Source organism: Botryllus schlosseri, chromosome 12 (genome assembly GCF_051294905.1).
Source record: "Botryllus schlosseri isolate E-star chromosome 12, Bs_hap1, whole genome shotgun sequence".
Taxonomy (NCBI): Eukaryota; Metazoa; Chordata; class Ascidiacea; order Stolidobranchia; family Styelidae; genus Botryllus; species Botryllus schlosseri.
Genome location: NC_137247.1, coordinates 7,601,577 through 7,621,819, shown reverse-complemented (window position 1 = coordinate 7,621,819; position 20,243 = coordinate 7,601,577). Strand labels below are relative to the sequence as shown.

General features: G+C 42.6%; 1 protein-coding gene across 1 annotated transcript in view; it reads right to left on the bottom strand.

Moving 5' to 3' along the window:
* Positions 1-292: 292 nt before the first annotated feature.
* Positions 293-20,243, bottom strand: part of LOC145452483 (zinc finger SWIM domain-containing protein 4-like) — a 34,991-nt gene continuing 15,040 nt past the window's right edge. Inside the window, exons 2-21 of the mRNA XM_080330665.1 lie at positions 19,930-19,984; positions 17,121-17,277; positions 16,857-17,049; positions 15,420-15,541; positions 14,713-14,875; positions 14,504-14,653; positions 13,799-13,966; positions 13,067-13,201; positions 12,333-12,443; positions 12,001-12,213; positions 11,530-11,644; positions 10,434-10,648; positions 8,155-8,318; positions 7,787-7,897; positions 5,305-5,461; positions 3,731-3,866; positions 3,520-3,662; positions 2,718-2,840; positions 2,497-2,648; positions 293-2,074 (exon numbers count right to left, since the gene is read on the bottom strand). Of these exons, the coding sequence (XP_080186791.1) occupies positions 1,949-2,074; positions 2,497-2,648; positions 2,718-2,840; positions 3,520-3,662; positions 3,731-3,866; positions 5,305-5,461; positions 7,787-7,897; positions 8,155-8,318; positions 10,434-10,648; positions 11,530-11,644; positions 12,001-12,213; positions 12,333-12,443; positions 13,067-13,201; positions 13,799-13,966; positions 14,504-14,653; positions 14,713-14,875; positions 15,420-15,541; positions 16,857-17,049; positions 17,121-17,277; positions 19,930-19,984 (2,909 nt within the window). The 3' untranslated portion in view covers positions 293-1,948. The remainder of the gene's footprint in view (positions 2,075-2,496; positions 2,649-2,717; positions 2,841-3,519; positions 3,663-3,730; positions 3,867-5,304; positions 5,462-7,786; positions 7,898-8,154; positions 8,319-10,433; positions 10,649-11,529; positions 11,645-12,000; positions 12,214-12,332; positions 12,444-13,066; positions 13,202-13,798; positions 13,967-14,503; positions 14,654-14,712; positions 14,876-15,419; positions 15,542-16,856; positions 17,050-17,120; positions 17,278-19,929; positions 19,985-20,243) is intronic.

Sequence of the window (20,243 nt, the reverse complement as noted above, 5' to 3'; positions counted from 1 at the left end):
TATCAGAAGTTTTTTTTGATAAGGCATACCGGACTTGACAAAACCAATGACCTGCTACAACCCTGCTTTACCAAATACAAACTTTGGCCTCATGTGCCCGTTGTCAGGCTATCTATATCTCTCTCTGCCCCCAGACAGTCATTTACCATTTGCTCGCCCTTCCTATTGCGTTCACCAGTGTTTAATTATGATAGTATTACATGACTATTTTTACAAAGGGTACCTATACTGTGAATCTGTGATAGAATCTATATTGTTCTAAGCTTTCTCTTTCAAGTCTGAGTGACGTCTCTTGTGAAGAGATAATGGTTTTTATTGAAGAGAAAAAAATCTTGCTTGACAAAAAACACGGTATCATTCTACGAGGTTAGATATGCGTGTGGGGACGCGTTAATTCGAGAAAATGTAAACTCGCGAAAGCGAAAATATGAAGAAGAGCCGGTGGCGAGGTCATAAACGATGAAGAATATAATACAGCAACATGCACACAATGATAACATGAAGATAAAGGTTGGGCTACATTGTATAACCTACCGCACGGAACATATTGATCATGATCGCGTTTCAGACATTTTTTAACAAGCCGGGCGTGGTGACCGATGTACTGGTTGAAATTGTCTGGAGACATTGAGCCTTTTATGGAGATTTGTGCTATGGCGACCCCTAAATGCCGCCGTAGAGTAGTCGACCGCAAGGACCATTCCGAAGTGATTTGGTTCGCAGCATTCGAATGTAAAAAGCACTAGATTACCAAGCGATGAATCATGCTCCCTACGAACAAATTAACATGGTAAACATTGTGGCTTTTGACATTCGTGGCAGGGTACAATTTTCACCGGTAGCGGTGCTCTTTTTGGTTACTATGTAGATGTGAACCAGCCCACACATCATGGAACAAAAGATTATTGTGATCAGAAATACGTAAGCCAGGTTCAACGCATGTAACGAAAGCCTGCACTGATAGAAAGTACGAGCGGCAGAAATAGCTCGGACTCGGGTAGGGCCGTGCGCATAGGCGCTGGGTCTAATACGGTGATGTCTACTAGATTGAAGAAAAACGTCATATCACAAGCCTTGCTCAATTACACAGTATGACTTTACAAGCATATGTACAATGTACAGTTGCACGCGTATATGGTGTTCTGATGCGGGAAGGCACTCGCCATCAGATATTCGAATTCATAAACGTATAGGTAGGTCATGAAAACTCGTATACTTCAGATAATACCGGTAAACTTAATAAGTAATACATAACCGGCCTTCTACTAACGTAAGCGTGGATGCAAACAACGTGTATACTGTATGTGTATAGTCACTGATGACATATCAGTTATGTTTGATGGTCTCGTGTAGGTTTGGGCCTACACCTACACGAATGGTGCATTCAGTTCGGTGGACATAACAAGCGATTCGTTTACAACACATAGCTTAAAATGTTAGTGTGAAAATCGTAACGATATACTGGCAGCATGTAGCGTATAAAAGAGATGACTTAAGCGGGTATGGACACTCATTGGGTATAAATATATGATGGCACAGCCAGCGTATAAAGCAAAATAAATTGGCGCATCACGCGGTCGGAAAGTGGCGTATTGGGTTACATTTCCTTGTTATAACCACATTGCGAAAAGAGTGGATGAAAGCAAATATTCATTGGCGACAATTATCCACCGTCGAAATATCCTGCGATGTTTTTACCTAGAACGACATTGGAATCGACACGGGAATGATTGAGCAATGTTCACAGCGGATGCATACGACCGTGATATAAATGGCGCGGTACATCACACAAGTTATGATCGTTCGATTCGATCAGTATGTACTATGTATATAGTAACATCGCAAGTGCGGAGTGTATCACTCAAGGACAGTGATGGATTTGCTTATTTTCGAAACCGATAAATGGCGTCGCGGGTAGCTACGATGACAGCGACCGGTTTTTCTTTACTCAACCGAATCGCAGCGCCACCAGATTCAATAACTTCTTTTTTCCTTTGTACACCATTTTCAGGTTCTCCTTCAATTCGGCGAAACGCACGTGGCCGTTGGCGGACAGCAAAAACGTTTCTCTGGCCTGTAAACGGAAAATGTTTAATCGAAATCGCACGGGTTTGAAATGCTACGCATGTCTCCACTGAACCGTAACGGAAGATTGGAGACCTATCGTGGGGGTCGCCATAGTTGAGAGTGCACAATCCCGGACTAATTACATACATTATAGTCAAGTAAAAATAATATCAGGCTTTTCTATTCAAGTAGAGGTATAGCGAGGTGCATCTTTGGTCTGACTCGGTCGAGGATTGAGCCCACGGCCTATCGGTCAAGAAGCCAGAGCCTCCACCATTACGCTGTCTTGGAGTACGATACAATTTGTGAGCTTCCCGAGCTTTTAAGAAACTATCCCAAATTCAGATTGTAACACTCAAGTCCGGGGAATGTCCGGTGAAACGCGGACTGACGGCGACGGTACCACAGGGTATGAAGGGAGCCACCTACCTTGTTGAGAAAGTCGATGAATTCCGTGTAGTGCCGCGGACTGATGTGGCTGAGCTTTGCGTGGATCGTGAGCTGGTACGCGCTGATGGCAGCCTCCAACAACGGACGGAGGATAGGATTGTCGGCACGCAGGCTTCTTTCGCCGAAATGAACTAGAAATGTAGATAGTGTGGTTACTTCCTCTGAAAGATTGGGTGTTCACATTGTGCGCCGCGACTTACTGATATTGGTTGTATCTCGGGAATTGACGCCGGACGTGCACGTCCGCAGCACGTCCGACAACACCGAAGCGCATGTCACGTTTCTGCTCACTACCGACACCATCTGAGTAAGTTCGGATTGTCCTGAAAGAAGAAAACCCGTGAATTATTTTGTAGATATTTGACGAAGTAACAAGTAAATGTAAATCAGTTTGAAACATTCAGGGATGCCTAAATACATCAGTCACGGCTCATCGCGACAAGATTTTGGCTGAACAAAACGCGTACGAACGTCTCTAAATTTATATGGGGTGGCCTTCTGTTCATAAAGACTATTGCGTAGCAATACGCTTCCTATTACGCGATTGAACAAATGAAAATACCTCACTGTAGGCCTACATGTAAGTTACGCCAAAAACCATATCGGGTCACGCATCGTCTTATTTACATCCAAACAGAGATTGATTTTCGTGCGCATTTGTAAATTACCACCCTGGTCCACTCTAGTCAGTTTGCAATGTCTTGTGCAATAAGGAAAATGGATGATGTTGACATACAATGTTCTTTCCAATTCTCTACTAGTAGTTGACGATTACCCCGAACGAGTGTCAACCGAGGATATTCGGGTTTATTTCAATATAAATACATTATGCAATTGCATATTGAATTTCTGTACCTCCCAGAGTCAATGTGAAATTAGTAAGCTTATTGGTAAGTTCAATAGTGCGGTTTATCTTGTCACGATAAATCCATATGAATAAGTGCTATGAGCGCAAAGTCAATGTAATACAATAAATACATGAATCGCGTGCATAATACATACCTAATGATTGAGCGAGCTGCATCGCCCATAGAAGATCGCTCGTGATAGGATGGGCGTCATGGTTGAATGCTATCGTCACGTTCCGAGTAGCGGAATAGGCGATTGTGAATGCACGTTGTCTTAATCCTTTTTGGTTGAGGTATCTAAATTTGTCCACGTCAGACCGTTAGTCGATGTGCGGCAGTAAAAAGAACTTGGGGTGAAAACGTACCTTGCGATATGATATAATTGAGGAGAGTCGATGCGTCTTGCATTCGAGGCGTCCACAATAATTCGGTACGTATCGTGAAAGGCGGTAGGAAAGTTTTCGCACAATGTTAGGCAGCATAGAGCACATGATTGGGGGTCTGAAGACAGAGAGGGGAGATGAATAAGGACGAAACAGCAGTACAGCGCAATTATAAACGAAACTCGTGCATATTCAATTTTGTAACCAACTATTTATGCATGCACTGTAAATATATGGGTGGGAAAAGGCTCTTAACCGGATTTCCAACATTGCGTATGATGCAAATCAGGTAAACGGCACTTTCTGATATCACAACACGTAAACACTGCAACCATGGGATATATTTCTACACGGATTGCTGTATTTGACTTGTTTTCACCCATTGCAATGGGTTTGAAAGCAAAATTTGGTACAGGAAAGTGCCGATGGTCTGATTCGTACCCTGAGCCATGGTGCAAATCATGTAAGAACACCTAATTTTCACCCATGTGTGACACATTGTGTGTATGTTGAAAGTGGAGTCCTCTAGACTGATGTGTAGGCCGATCATCGTAATTACACGCACCTTTCCACTAGTGCTGGGCCATTAACAACCGTGTAGGCGTGTACTCCTAGTAGAAGTTCAAAATTTTCAAATAGCATCCACTGCAATTCGCTTTCTTATTCAATATGACTGTATATATAACTAATCTTCCATCACAAGTTGTCGCTAGATATGCGATTGTCCTTTTCCTTACAATGATGAACTTGGAAGAAGGGGTCACTTTGCTCGTGTTTAGTGGGGTAACGCCGGTTTTGCTATACAGATACTTGATCAAGGTAATTTCAACATCTATTGCATATTCCATTTGAACGGCTAGCCTGGTAAAGTGTGCATTTGAGGAACATTTTTGATTTACGCCAATCGACAATCCGGGATATCAGTCCGTTTTACTTGTACTTTATATCTAATACGCTTAAGGTAAGAGTAAAAGGGCGGTATAGCAATGAAACACGGTGAAAATGATAATCTGGCTTATGCCAGAGTCACAAAACCCGTTCACTGGATTTGTTGCTGATATATCTCACAAAAATGAATGCCACGATCTGATAACAAGCCGGTCATTTGTACATTTTGTACAAGATCCGCAAACGTACGCCTAGTTTGAAATTTCCGTTGCTCAATTTCAAAAGTAAAACCTATCGGTACAGTCCGTTGTTAGGCGTTGAGTTACTTGAAAAGGGAGGAAACAATAAATCAGCTTTTTATCATCAAAGATCTAGCCATTCAGAGCGAGTAATTCAATTTGCCATTCGGCTTTCAGAAAACTCTGAATACCTATTATACAGAAATAAATTGTCTCTATGGTAGTATGACAATACAAGATAAAATATTCTCTCCTGTTATTAATGTTCTCATACATGTACCACAAAAGTGCTTTGAAATTACATAAATTGAACAATACTGGACGAAAACAACATTATATGCCTATCCTTTCACTATTGCGGCCATTGTTGCTCAAATCAAAGAATCGGTGTGGCTCGTGTTAAGATAGAATTGTGTGGTAGCAGTATACCTTTTACGACGCATTGTATGGCCATTTGGCAGACACAGTGAAACAGTTCATCTCTTTGTCTCGGGTGGAGGTTCAGACGCATAGCGGTATTGGGCGACACCACACAGTTCGCCAGCATTGTTGTTGCTTCGACGGGAGTAAACAGCGTGTGCCAGATCTGGAAGAAAACACTCCGGGTATGAATTATCCATCCGAAATAGAGCATTATCGAACAAATGTTTGTTTTGAAGATACACAAAAACGATATCGCGGTCGCAGCGCATTCTCTGTGTGATAATGCGGATGTATTGTGAGGGTGGTATAAGCCTTTCTGTATGATTCAACCTTGGCGATCGCGGATGCGCACTTTTTAGGAAAGGCATTTCTACGGCGATTTTCCGTATTTTCACTGTATCGTGTATTGCGAATAATGTCTGCGCGAATTCTCGGTTCGAAATTCATTTGCTACTCCCATACCACAATTAACTGATGACGATTACCCCTGACGCGTTTCAGGCGAAACTAGTTTCACTTGAACATTAATATGCTGCTCAGTGCTCAACCATACCACACTGTAAACGTACTTAATCCGCCATGAAATAAAGTAAGATGTATTCCATGGGTGGAGCGGGTTATGTTTGTTGGTGGTATTTATGGCGTTTGTCGACTACTATAGTCATTTACACGAGGCCAATTTCTTTACTTTTTATTCCGCAGCTGCCGACTTGTAGCACGGCCAACTTCTAGGCTTTTATAAGACACAGCATACACGGATGGGTTGGCGAGGAGGAACCTACATAAACCTTCAACACTTACGTAGGACTTCTGGAGTCGACCTCGGTCGGACTCGAACCAGCAACCCATAGGAGTTTCAGCTGTGAATTATACCAATACGCTATCTCGCCACAGTGAAATGAAAACCAATACGACCGAAAACGGCGGCACGCGTAGACGGAACCCACAGCACCAAGGAGATATGTCTCCATAAGGCTTGATGTTTCTGACTCGCATTTATCCATTAGAATAGATGTGAAATCAGTTGGTACCAGAAATTGCCAATGGCCTGATTTGCAACCTACGTTATGGTGATAATGTATTTAATAGACACTCCATTTTATACCAATGTATTCACAAACGTTAACCACCAACTGTGGCTTATAATGTTATAAAACTAATTACGCAGCTTCTTAGATTCCCACCATATCGCGCGCGGAATCAATTCAGCTACAAAATTTACATTTCACACCGCTCCAGTCGCTGTGAAAAATAATAATCAAACACTCTTGTATGATGGCAGATGTCTACTGTAAGGTGGGTTCTGTGGTGGTAACACGCTAGCGGTGCATTCACGCCGAAGTGGACAGTATGACGCATATCACCAAAGGTGCGATAGGCTCTAGTATCCGTCAAAGTTTAACATTAAAAGGCCACGACGTCATGGATGCTGATAATACTTCTCTCTCGCAATTTCGGGTGTAAATATGCTTACCGCGGTCTTATACTATACTGTATGCGAAAACTAAAACAGATATATTAGGGAAAAGACTGAAAATGCGTGCCGTTAACAGTACCAAAGAGTGCAGAGCAAAAGCGTAACGCGCTTTGATGAAATCAGCAAATCCCTTCCATTATTCCGACTCAGACGGGTTCCCGAGGAAAACAATGCGCACAGCGGGTCGCGATTTCGCGATACTCCGATAAAACCCACCGTCCCTTACAAGTGCATCTCGCGCACAAAGGCCGTAATGCATCCCACAGCGCTGCGCCCGGATCGCGTAACAAAGCCGTCGAAAAGAACACAAGCGCGAAACGCGATCTATTTTCCATTATTGAAGCAGATATATTAGCACTGCGAGGGATAATATTTCTTTGTAGCGCGTGAAGACTTTATTGGCAAACTCGATTCGACAATTATCAACGCCCTTGTTCGAATGCAAGTGAGACTTCGCAAACTTAGAGCGGGATTAGATGACAATTAGGTACAAGCTACATTTAATCCGTCATATCAATTCCCATGACCAATACCAACAAGTGACGTAACAAGGGCGACTTTGTTAATAAAAATCACAGTTCGCAGTCAATGAAAGGCAAATGAGAAGATGTGACCGACTGGCAGATTTATCCTACGTTTCCAAAAACGAAGGATATACTGACATGATTTTGCAGCTATGTGCCGGAAAGGCAAAACATTATTAGCTGCATTCCTCTAGACCAGCGTAAATGATTCGCATAACCATACAATACGTTTGAATAATATTTTATTCGTATTGAAATAAACCCTAATATTTGAGGCCGACTCTCGTCAGGGTAATCGCCAGCAACTATAGTACAGAGAATCGGAATGAATATCGTATATCAACAGTCGTATTAGTTGACAATATATTATTCAATTGTATATTGAAGTTCTGTACCCCCGAGAAGCTCTTCATATAATGCCATGTAAAGGGAATATTTTAATACATAAAGACAGGCGTTGAGCGCCTTGCAATCCGTAACCACGCACCTTTATAATGGATATCAACGCATATCTGCCGATTTCGGTCGCGCAAGTCACAAGCCAGCCGACCATTTCGGTACGCCTCCAAGATCCTCCGTGTTTCGTCATCCTTAACACCTATCAACATAACATATACTAGATTAGTGTACTTGATTGATTCACCATAACTAGTGAGGATGGTGGAACTGTTTCCGCCTTTCCGGGGGGATTGCACCATTTAAGGTCTAAACGCAACGTATTGAACTACACCATGTTGAATTACGGCTTAGAACGTATTGGTGATTAGTTTACTCGCATTTTATCAGGAAACGACTATTTCCAGTAAATACAGGGCGTAGCTTAAGACATAGTACGCATATCACTGCTCTCTCTACCTGCATGCCCATCTGTAACGATACATTCAGCATTGACGAGTCCTGCGAGCCCAGCGGCGGTGTGGCGGCCTTGTAAGCATCGTGCGACAGTTGGAAGATGTACTGAGGATTGCATATCGTCCTCTCCACGCTCTCGACCACGTCTCGTAATAGTATCACTTCGCCTGCGGATTGAAAAGTGCGGGTATAAAATATTTATTCCACAGGTTGCTTTCGGCATCTTCAGACGGGTAAGAGGGGCGTGTGTTTGTCACAATGTCACATGCTGTGCCCGTGGTGACCTTCGACATCACAACGGGATTTGTCAGCAGTATTAAATTCCAACGCATATCGGGCTGTATTGCGCTATAAACCAATATGTGTCGCCGGTTTCCATGGTCGTGTAGAGTGCGAATCAGGCAAATGTCCCTTTCTGGTACAACATATCTGACATAGGAAGAAGAAGTGCCAACTGCCGACATAAGTTTCTAATTCGGAATTGTATTTAATTTCACGTTTTTGAAATTTGGGATATTCAAGATACGCGCCCAACTGTTTCAGGCTTAGATAACGGCCGAAGCTTTTACCATTGATTTATTTATTTATCTTTCCGATTCCGCGCGTACTCGACGCCGCGAGTGGACAGTGTTCGCCGGCTCTCGAGTGCGGTCGACTGGCTTTGATCGATAGCACTTATCGAAAACGACACGATGCAATCCGTGTTGCTACATGCCGGCTGGAATAGATTTCCGATCCAATTCATGTGGGGCATTTGCGAGCTATCAATAGACGCCATGGATTTAACACAATTATTGATACCAATTCCTAAGACGTTCTCATTCATTACAATATCAAACAGCTGAAAGGAAATCCCTTTTAAACCGCGTTGTACATTGAAGAGTTAAGGCATCTACTAGCATAGATTGTAAATAAAATGGACTATATGAGGTGTATTTTAAAGATTTCTATCATAACATGGGGTGCAACTCAAGTAATTCACCTTCTGTTCCGTATTTTAGCCTTCACACCCTTATGAATTAGTGTGAACGAGTCAAATGCACCAATTCTTACGAAGCTACTAGCACGTGGTAAGGTAGGTAATAGGGATGGTGTGAACCTCTGAAAGGTTCGGGTTCGTATGAACGCGAACCTTTTTGAAAGGTTCTGTGTGAACGCGAACATGAACATCGTGACGTCATATTGCTAATTCTAACCCTACATTTCAGTGAAGTGATAGCCTCGCAATACCTAGCGACGATTCGGGCCACGTAATGCCACAATGCTGAAATACCTATTGATGTTTTAAACGTCTACAGATGTATCAACTGGGGCAATCAATTGATATAATCATCCCAGAAAATCAATATCTTGCGTCCCTTTGCCACAATTTCGATGAAAACTTGCATGGGAATATAAGCTTACGCCTTGACGGTCAAGGTCAGACCGGACAATGTATTCGGCGTCCCGAGTATAGCTAAGTTGATATTGAGCAGAGTGTAAAACGGGTTTCCCTACTTGCTACCGATATTACCCCTTTAACAAGTTATACAGCAGTAGCCAACACCCCAATCCATGGAGTTGGTTTTTATGATACAATAAACATATGAAATCGAGATTGACCCCGTACGCCTGCTAGATTTTTTTACATCAGACAACGATATCAATTTCATTGATTGGTTGGATAAGAGTCATTCGCTGACTACCTACATGTAGTCTTTCGCTCTGTATGTTGTGTGATTGCGGGTCAAGCTCACAGCAGAGATGAGTCACTAAATATTCGCAAACGGAAAGCTCGATATTTCGAGCAAACAATTGTAACAAAGCAAGTAAAATGTTTGAGATTGTCAAGGTACATGCTCGTTTAGTGTTGATTTTTATGCTGCCAGCGCCATGCATATACCGGGCCCGCAGTTGAAATGCAATAAATTTCAATCAAAGATGCCATAATAAAGTGAAAATTGTAATAAATGAAAAAGCTTCATAGTGCAGAACCTACCAAGGTTCGTTTGTGAACGTGAACCTCTAAATATCTGAGGTTCGCACACAGAACGCGAACGTGAACCTCACGTTCACACCATCCCTATAGGTAACGTTTTTTGGGGTGGTAGACGATAACAGGTCCAACCCCACCCTATGCATGAGGCCCCATAAGAATGTGTGTCTATGGTTTGTATGCATCAATGTGGAAGAATGGCAATAGAGATTTACACTCGATTACTCAAGTGAAAGTCTGGATAATGCATCGGAGGAAAAGGAAAAGCTGTTATAGTGTCATACAATATTGCAAATCACCAGCTTACCTTTGGCCGTTTGTATCAGGCTTGAGGCAAGCGAGCATTGGTTCGCCTCCAATTTATCCGCGATGAAACACCTAGCAGACGTTCCCCTATTGAGGTTTTGGTCGATGGGTCGGTACGGATCCAGCCCGAAAGCGTTAGGCTGGTTGTAAGCGTCAGCGTAGTAGTTAGGCTCGCGGCGTTGGAAAACCGGGACTTGCATGGCTCGGACGCCGACCCTGCGGGAAATCGGTAATATAATATTTCACGCAAAGCCCGAGAAAATTGTGCGTAGGAGAATTCCGCCTGCTTGTACGCTAAAAACGATACGCGGCAATGCGGGGAAGGCAAACTACTCGCATTATTACTCAGTTGTGAACGAAGGCATCAGTTGGCCCGTTGTACACGTCATTAGATGTGTTTTCTTGGTATACGGGCGACTACCAGCATACGAATACCATATGCTGTTTCACGCCAGGCTTGTGTTAATAAAAAGACGAAGGATGCTTGCTTCCGGGGTTTGCCCTTCGTTAGTTACAGTTACTGTTGTCGATAAAAATCGTAAATCACCGACTCTGGATGCGTAAAACGCCAGTGTCGTGGAATTCATAATGAATAATTTGGAAATAGTGTTCCGAGCAATATAATGATTAATGGGGAGCTGCTGTTTCGAATATATCAATCTTGTGTACACGGTAAACGGAAATCGGGCATTCAGCCGCTTCCCGCCGTAACGCACGTTTAAAATTAGGTACGCAGCATTTTCTGACACAAATATTGATCTCACCCTCATTATAATGGGACAAAACGAGTCAAATCCACCAATTGGTATGGTGAGATATCCAAGGGGTGCAGCGTGTTCTGATTTCATGATACCATCCCAACATCATATACTGTAGACCTCCGTGATATCTCTTCATATGAATTGGTGTATTTAAGTCATTTTCACCCATTGAAAGGGTGGTGAAAGCTGCATTTGCTACCATGTGACCTGATGTCCACCCTAAGACAGGGTGGAAATTTAGTTTAGCCATATTTACCACCAGTGTATTTACAGCGTAAGTTACAAAAGCAGAATAGTAGCGATCTTCAAACGGAAGGTACATGATTCAGTAGTCACCTGAACGCTAACTTTCTGTCGTGCGGCAACAGGGAGTTGAAGAGATATTTGGCGAAATTGTGGAGAGGAACCGACTCCTGCTTTATCGGCTGACCCAGGCCGCTGGCGCACCCGCCTGTGAAATATAACCACGAAATAAGGAACAAGAATAAGAGGGAAACATGATAATCTAACATGGCCAACAAATCATGTAGAACATTTAATTTTCAACAAGACACTCGCAACGTTATCGATCTGAAACTTGAAAAGGACTTGACCAATTACTCGAAAAGCCAATTGGAAATATGATATTCATCGAATTTTATACACTGTTGTAATCCGATAGAGCCCTTGTAGAATTTCGCCAAACCTTTAACAATGTCGAGTCGGAGTGAAGAATTTCAGGAATGACATATAATTACGATATAGCTGTGACTGCATTATGCATTAGCGCACTCGGACTCTGCGGACGCATTAATATTGCATAATCACCTTCGACCAGCATTTTGCTGACGGCTTGAAGCACCAAGATCATGTCGGCGTTGAGTTGCAATTGATTGAGCCGCTTGATGAGGGCTGCCTCTCCGGCGATCATTTTTTCCTGGTTATGCGATCCGGCCGGCATCGACCGCTGTTGGCCGAGAGTCAGCAAGGCTACTTCGTACGCCGAGGTCACGTGATTACCGGTACTCTTTTCCGCGTTATCTAAATACATCCCGAATGCGAAAATATAGACATTGGATGCGCTGTCTTTAGACTGATGTTATCGTATTTTATCATTATCAGAGTATGCATCAGTTTAAACCCCCCGTAATATTACTTACCACTGTTGTTGTCCGTCGAGCTAAGCGTGTCGAATAGTATGTGTATCGGGTGCAGCGGATGTCCGATTAATCCTTGGGGAAGTGTCGCGTGCGATACTTCTGTGGTCAGCACTGGAATGTACAGAAAGGACTGTTATTACCTTCAAATGGTTCTCTAGTAAACATAGAATTATTCAGTATAATTAAGCACCCAAAGAGTGAGGTGTAATGTGTAAAGCTAAGCAAATTCGAGTATACCTCAGTGATTCGATTCAGAATCGGGTAAAGTATTACATAAATATAACTTGGTATTGTTCGACCATGCCAATTTTAGTTCAATTTGTGACAATGCTGTGGGTTTTTAGTACCCCCCAAATCGCTACCCACTACCCGATTAGCATCATTACAATTGATTCTCGAGCCCTACTTATATGGTACTCGTTATTTCCCACAGTGGATCGTTTCATTTACGGCGGTTTTACATTTGAAATCCATCATGGAACTAGAGGAGAGCTACTTGGATGTACAAAAATTCAATATATAATTGAATAGTATATTCGTATTGAAATGAACCGGAATATTTGGCTGACACTCGTTAGGAGTAATCATCAGCAACTACAATAGAGAATTGAAAAAAAAACATTGTATAGAGAAAATGAGGATAGGCCTTGACCCTGCGCGGTATTGCATATATGTATTGGGGTGAAATGAATACCGCTACATCTACACCTATCGAATTCCGTGCAGATGCGTACCTCGGGGTGATTGAAAGCACGCTGTCCATTTTTTCTTGATCGTCCTGGCGATGGCGGCGGCCAAAGCCACGGCCTCCGATTCGCATCCGTGAGAACGCAGCGCTTCCACTCTGGCGCAGGCGGTGGGCACGTACTCTGTCGAAAATATGGTATCATTAAATGGCTATCTTACAGTCATAGTGAAAACCAACAATCGCACATCAGACTATGGTCAGAGGTGGTCAAATTATTCAGCGAACATGCTCAAGCAGAAGTGGACGTAACGAGATAAATTACTACTCAATTACAAATAGGGATGGCAATTTCCAAGACTGCTTCAGGTGGAAGTACAAGATTCTGAAAAGTAATCAAGTAAGTATTGAAGGGTCGAAGACTACTTTCGTCTCCCTCGAAATTGCAAAATACATCTTCGTGATTAACTAAAACTGACTATTGAAACTACGGATATATGTACAATCATACAATATATATTTATTTAAGGTGATACAGGGATTATTCGAACCAATTTTAATGACGTTTTCACTCATATAATCGATTAAAACTTGTCACCATACTAATTTCTACTTTTCAGGACCCTAAGCAGAAAAAGTGAGTAAGTAGGCCTATGCCTACAAAACTGTTCAAGTAAAATTGGAGTAACTAGGCAAAACGCATACTTGAGGGCTCAAAAAAGTATAGTTACTTCATTACCGACGAGCTCTAATGGCAAACGGGATAATGTATCGAACTAACCATGCCACAACGGTTGCCCGTCGTAATCGTATAGAGCTACATCGTGGACTGGAACCGGTACGTGCTTGTCTCCAGATTCTGTATACGCTCCTCGCAGGATATTGGTCAAATGCGGGTCGTCCCATTTCATAGCGCCGGCGTCCACGGCGCGCGATAGCACAGTGCGACCTGTGAATTAAGGGAAAACTGCACATCAGCGGAAGCGCCCAGTAAACAGGAGTAGAGAAGTAGGCTGGAATTCTTACAATGCGAACAACTTTGATCTACCACGGATTTAGCGATACCGATTCTCACCATAGCGTAGGGTGCAAATAAGATAGAACGACACTGTCTGGTACAGCATTTTGCTTTTAAACCCATTCCTAATGATTGAAAAGAGTCAAATACACCAGTTCTTATTACGGGGATATGTCCCAGGGGTGGATTGGGTTCTATTTCGTGTACCACATCTGAAGGCGTTAATTGGGTAAGGTACATGGCAACATAACCCACTACATACACCCCTGGGATGTATCTCGACAGAGATTACCGTATTTTACCGGATCAGAAGGGGTCAATGCCTCATTTGTACCCTAAGTTATGGTGTTAATGTGGTAAATACATCTATTTTCCACCACCGTATTCGCAGTGTAGGATCAAGTCCAGCTGAATAGCATTGAAGGTATCTTGATAACTATATAAACCGTAAACACTGTAATTTCTTACCAGTCTGGTTGGGATGATTAGGCGATTCGCCTTCTCCCGATTCCTGTGGGCAGTGAGGTTGCGATTGCCAAGATTCTAATTTCTTCACGAATGATTGCCTTTCCGCCGACGAAATCTTAGGGTTGAGAACGACGCAGACCCATAATAAACCTAAACACGAGCACCGTGACGTACTTGAAAAACTCAGTTTACTTAGTATTGGTACTGACCTAACTGGTCCCACATCATCCTGCATAAGTCTTGAGCGTTAGATAATGATTGCGTAATTGATGATACGTGCACGTATGTGCTACAATAACGCATCAGCTCTTTGGTGATAAGTGTTAACAGTCTTGATCCGTTGCAGTCTCGCGCGCGTAACATTTCACGGACCTGCGGTACAATGTATATGGTAGAGTTCCATTTGCATATTGCCCGGTACTCTGGTTAGACTCTAGAGAGTTTTCCAACGTTACTTTACCATCGATCGGGTTATATACAGCGCTACTATATTGTGGTATGCGTTGCTTTAAAAGGTTGCGCATGGGTCCTTGGTAAGCTCGATATTGTTGATAGTGTCATAGAGTAACACATTGCATACGCTAGGAATAGCTAGATTAGGTACCGTCAATTTTTTCTGCTCATCTCCAAATTGATCTAAAACTAAATCGACCACCCAACGACATTGGATCAATGACACAAGGACACTGGCCAGCTGTTGTTTTTTCATTGTGACGGTGCTGTACAGTCACAATTGGTCACTATGGTAAGTCGCCGCAGACCTGTCGGTTTTGTTGCTGAATCTATTATTCTACCGATTGATTAAACAGTCCACTCTCGCATAATCTTATATAAGACACTGTCTACTCTACGCACACATAGTGGCAACTAGAAGCGTGGGTTCAACGATCAGAGAAATCACGGATAGACCACCCACCTTGGCTAAAAGACTTTGTAATTGCACAGCCCCTTGTTGATTGTTGGTATTTTGAAGGACAGAAGATATATGGCGGGCGGCCTCCTTATCCTCCAGCGACCAGCGATCGTCGTCAAGCAAACCTGGATGTATCAGTTCATGTAAAGTTGAATAATCGAAATAATGAAACCAGGCTTCGATTATCGGCTGAAACACAATCGCCAGGCGCTATTTTAAGCAGATAGGATATGACTAGCTCCAGATGTGGACAATTTTCGTCTTTCAAACTGATGATGAAGGATAACCCAAATTGACTCGCATATCTACGGCCCGGATATCATAACGTAAGATGGAACGCCCGAAAACCTTCAGGGATTTCAATTACGAAATCCCGATGGCGTATACCAAAGAGTGTGGTAAGTTTACTACACAGGCACGTTGGTGAAATCGTTACCGATACTGCAAGTATATGTTTTACGGCCAGTCGCCCACACGTGACCGTTAGCTACATTTTCGTCATTCTGTTTGTAAAGTTCACCACGTCGAAGAAATCATTTCATTTACTGTTTGCCCAGTATGATGTTAAATTGGCTACAAATATAGCGTCGCGAACGAGCATTCAAACATCATAAATATACAGTGCAAAGGTGGCGAACCGTCCGTATAAAACTAGGCAATGTCTGGGATTGTCCACTGCGAATTCAGTCACGAAGGCACACACGACAATAAAAACTGTCGCTGTATATTAGGCGCGATATCTGATTTGCCAGTGTAGTCTGCGAAAGATTTGTTGTTGGCCACACACGGAAAAACCCATGACACAGCGGTAACAGAGGATATATACCGCTGTTCTTCATAACTTTAAATGCTGTTTTGAGACAGCAATGATAGAAGGCACTGTAGAACTCTGTCACTGTCCGCATTAGAGGCGGCCAAATTGGTCAGTGCAATAAATTTCTACTCAATTGCAATCGCAATTTAATATTTACAAGTCAATTCTACTTCAATTGAATTAAAGGTCTGTAAAATACTCATGGAAGTAGTTTTCAAAATTAGATTCGGTCGCATACTTTTATCAGTTAATTGGAGTAGGCTACATTTGAAGGTGCTGCATACATCATCCTGGCTAACGGAAAATCGCGAATAACACAGTAAATGGGTGCAATATCCATGACAATTCATTCATCTGTCAAGATACAAGGTCGTTTCTTATGAAAATTCCACTCATAAATGTGACGAAACAACCAAAAACTACTTGATAGTTTTTCAAATTCAAACTGCGAAAAGTAAGTAACTTTGCTCTGTGAACATTTCGAAAAACATAGCCAATAAGGTCAGTGGTGTAACAGGGAGATATTTACTCAACTAACTTAAGTACTGCAAGAATATAGAAGTACTTCTTTGCTGACTACCTCTGGTCCGCACTATAAATGAAATCCTTGTAGCCTAAATTATTACCTGCCCCAGCCGTTGGGTCCGGCGCGCCCCTGACCGCGTTTATCTGCGACGTCGGGTCCACAAGCCAATCGGCCACTCTTTGCGCGGACGGAAGCACGCGGTTGTGGTGTGTCAGCAGGTATTGGGTCAGTTTCTGTAACTGGTCCCGATCCATCTGCTGCAGTGTCTCTGATATCGGAAGTCGTATCGTGACCTAAACACGAAGTCACGAGTTGAGGTGATGACCCGGTCTTCAAGATTGTAACCTGTTTCAACAAAGCTTACCAAATTAGGTTTTCGTATCCTGAATATCGCTAGCGCGGCCACGTGTTTGCAAAAGAAGATGTTCCCGCCTTTACAGTCACATGACGCTGACGTAATCTTGCACCGGTCGAAATTGATGGATACGTGTAGCGGAGTTATCACGTCTCCCTCGTCTTCGCTGAAATATCGAACGCGCATATTCATCGCTAGTGTCGCCAGGGGTGAGCAAAGTATTATTCAGCGTTCCTAGTCAAGTAAAAGTAGCAGTAATGCCGTAAATATCTACTCATTTACATGTAGAAATCGCGACTTCCAAGACATGTAGAAGTACTTCAAGCGGAGGTAGAAAATGAAAGGCATGTAAATTACTCAGTTAATGGTAGTTTCGAAATGTAGATAGATCGCCGGTTAGAATACTTTTCGCCGTTAATCGGTGGTGGCTGCTTTGGAAATTGCAAGATGCATATCCGGGACCAACGTAGAATCACTAATACCTGTACAAGCAGATAAAATCTTCGAAAGTATATTCAGTAGTTGTTATGATGGCTATTTTGGTTTGAATATGGTTCTTACAATGATTTCACCCGTAAAAGTGATGCAAGCGTATTCCAAAACTATACTTTTACTATTCACAATCCATAGCGTGAAAGTAAGTAGTTTTGCTTAAAAAACTGTCCAATTGTATGAGGTGTGACCAAGTGAATAAGTAGAGCAAGTACGAAAGGTAGTACTTCGTTACTGAGCACTTCTGCATTTCACTGCGGCGGATTTCAAGCCACGTATCACATCTTATTGGTGACTCCCGATAGGGCAGTACAGAGGGTACGCCATTCGGCTAACATATTAAAATGCCATCCACAATAATAAACAAGTGCGGTTTACGGTGAGTTAAATTAGGAGTTAAATCAGAATAGCATCCCTGTTGGCGGATTGGAGAAATCTGCTGTATCTGTCAATGACGCAGCACAACATGGGAAATGGGTTGACCGGGCAGAACGTTGAATTTGGGTAAATTGAACGCGTTTTCGGTGCCCGATCATTACGCCACGGCCGATGGTAGGCGGCGTGTATCATCAATATGGATGGGTGGGATTGACACTGACACCTCTGCCTGCATAGTACAGAGTCCACATACTTTTATAGTATAGATGAGAAGCATGGGGTTGGAGTTAGATTCGAAAAATATTTGGCCAGATTTCGATAGGATTCAGTCTTACGGTTTGTTTAAAGCTGGATTTGGACTTGGACAGGGAAACTTTCAATTTCTTTCAACATCTCATGAGACTTCGTTATAGAATTTAGACTGGATATGTTAAAAATTCGGATTTGAACACGCGCCTTAAAATATTTAATGGAGAATATTCCGTCATCATTACTATTCGCCCAGGCACGGCACGGGTTTGCTTAGCTCCGTTCATTTACACAAAATTAAAACTTATTTCGACAGGTGAGACTAGAGACATGCTTTCTCGCCACAGCATCAGGCGGGCTTAGGGCATCAAAGTGTTCACTGCGCAGTCGCATCAATCTTTGACAATCGTAAGTCTGAATCTCTGCTCAAAAGTCGAGCACCAAGCATCCGTTTTCGATGATTAATTAATAATCATTATTATTAAGCTGACATTATCAACCGATTCATATCAGATTTCCACATTTGCAGCAAGCAGTCGCTCAACGATCGACTCTAAACCGTAATAAACGAGCTTCCAGAATTAGGCCACACGCAGCCTGTGCCAGACGTCCGAAACAAAACTTGATCGTGAATGATCCATCACACCTAATATTAGAGTCTACCACGCGAAAGAGCTTTTTACGTAGAGATTACCGTAATTCAACACTTCGCGAATAACATCGGGATGAGATTTGTATGCGGCGGATCTGTTGTCATTACAAGAAATCCGTTTTTATGAGATCCAGCTTCGCACACCCTAATATATAGAGAGATATTGCTATCATCCGTAACGTAACGAGTGTGAAATGTATACGAGTGTACCGCGTGCAACTGCGCCTACGAATCGGAAATGAGCAACCGACATATTGGACGCAAATCCGAACAGCAATTCGCGTTAACGCACACAAAAATGGCTATTTTATTAGCGCATTCGTGTCTTTGTTCCTACAGTAGGTTAAATGCTACAGATTGCAATGAGTATATTCTTCAATATATTTTCATCCTTATTCATGCTGTATATAGCGCATCCGTTTTATTGAGGTGTCGCAACGTAACCAAGCATGTGTTCAGAAAATCGTGCAGGTATAGAATAGGGCGAAATACATCTATATCTATACTCGAGAAGTTAGGAGTGTCACAGAACAATACGCTAAATCCACAAATTGCAGCCCTGGCGACAGCCATGCATATTGTGCATGTGCATGCAGCAGGGTCTATGATTTGCATATTACTATGCAAATTTGCCTATTTACAATCTTCACGGCCTTTTTGAAATCCGCACCCTACGATTCCCCTGCCGTACCGAAAAAGAAAACTGTCGTTTCTACAATTTTATTGGCCAAGATTTACGTGTATATTGCCGAGTTCTTATGGTATCGGTGAAGTTCTTTGGTATAGTCTTCGTCTTCGTTGACCCAATGCTAGTTAAGATGATTCCCGATGACAGGGCCTTTCTACATAAATTAGTTGATAAACGGTTCAGTGCCCCCTGGATGAGACGCTGAAATACGCGCAAATCACCCTCCAAACACCGCGCGAGGGGCCATACGTTTTCATCATGTCGGCGTAAAAAAAAGCGGTTGGAGTAGCTATATTTCGAGAGTGCAGGTTTTCGGTAAAATAACGTCTAGAAAGATAAAGTATATAATCGCGGCTTACTTGATACCAGGTGGGTCCACTTCATCCCCATCAATGGAACCGCTCAGATGGAAACCTAAACAGAAAACAATCCGCATTTGATAAAAGCATATGCTTGGTTCAGAGAATTGACTTGTTACGCTACAAGCCGCATATTGGTGTTTGCAACCGACGTTAATGCACAGTTATATGCCACTGTTTGCTATTATCTAGCAAACGCCTTACAGGGCTGACACAACAAATATTAATATATGGACGACCAACTGAGCAGATGCAACACTCCAAATCCCTTCTTGGAAATGAATGAAGAACTCATTAGAAATATTTAAATATCA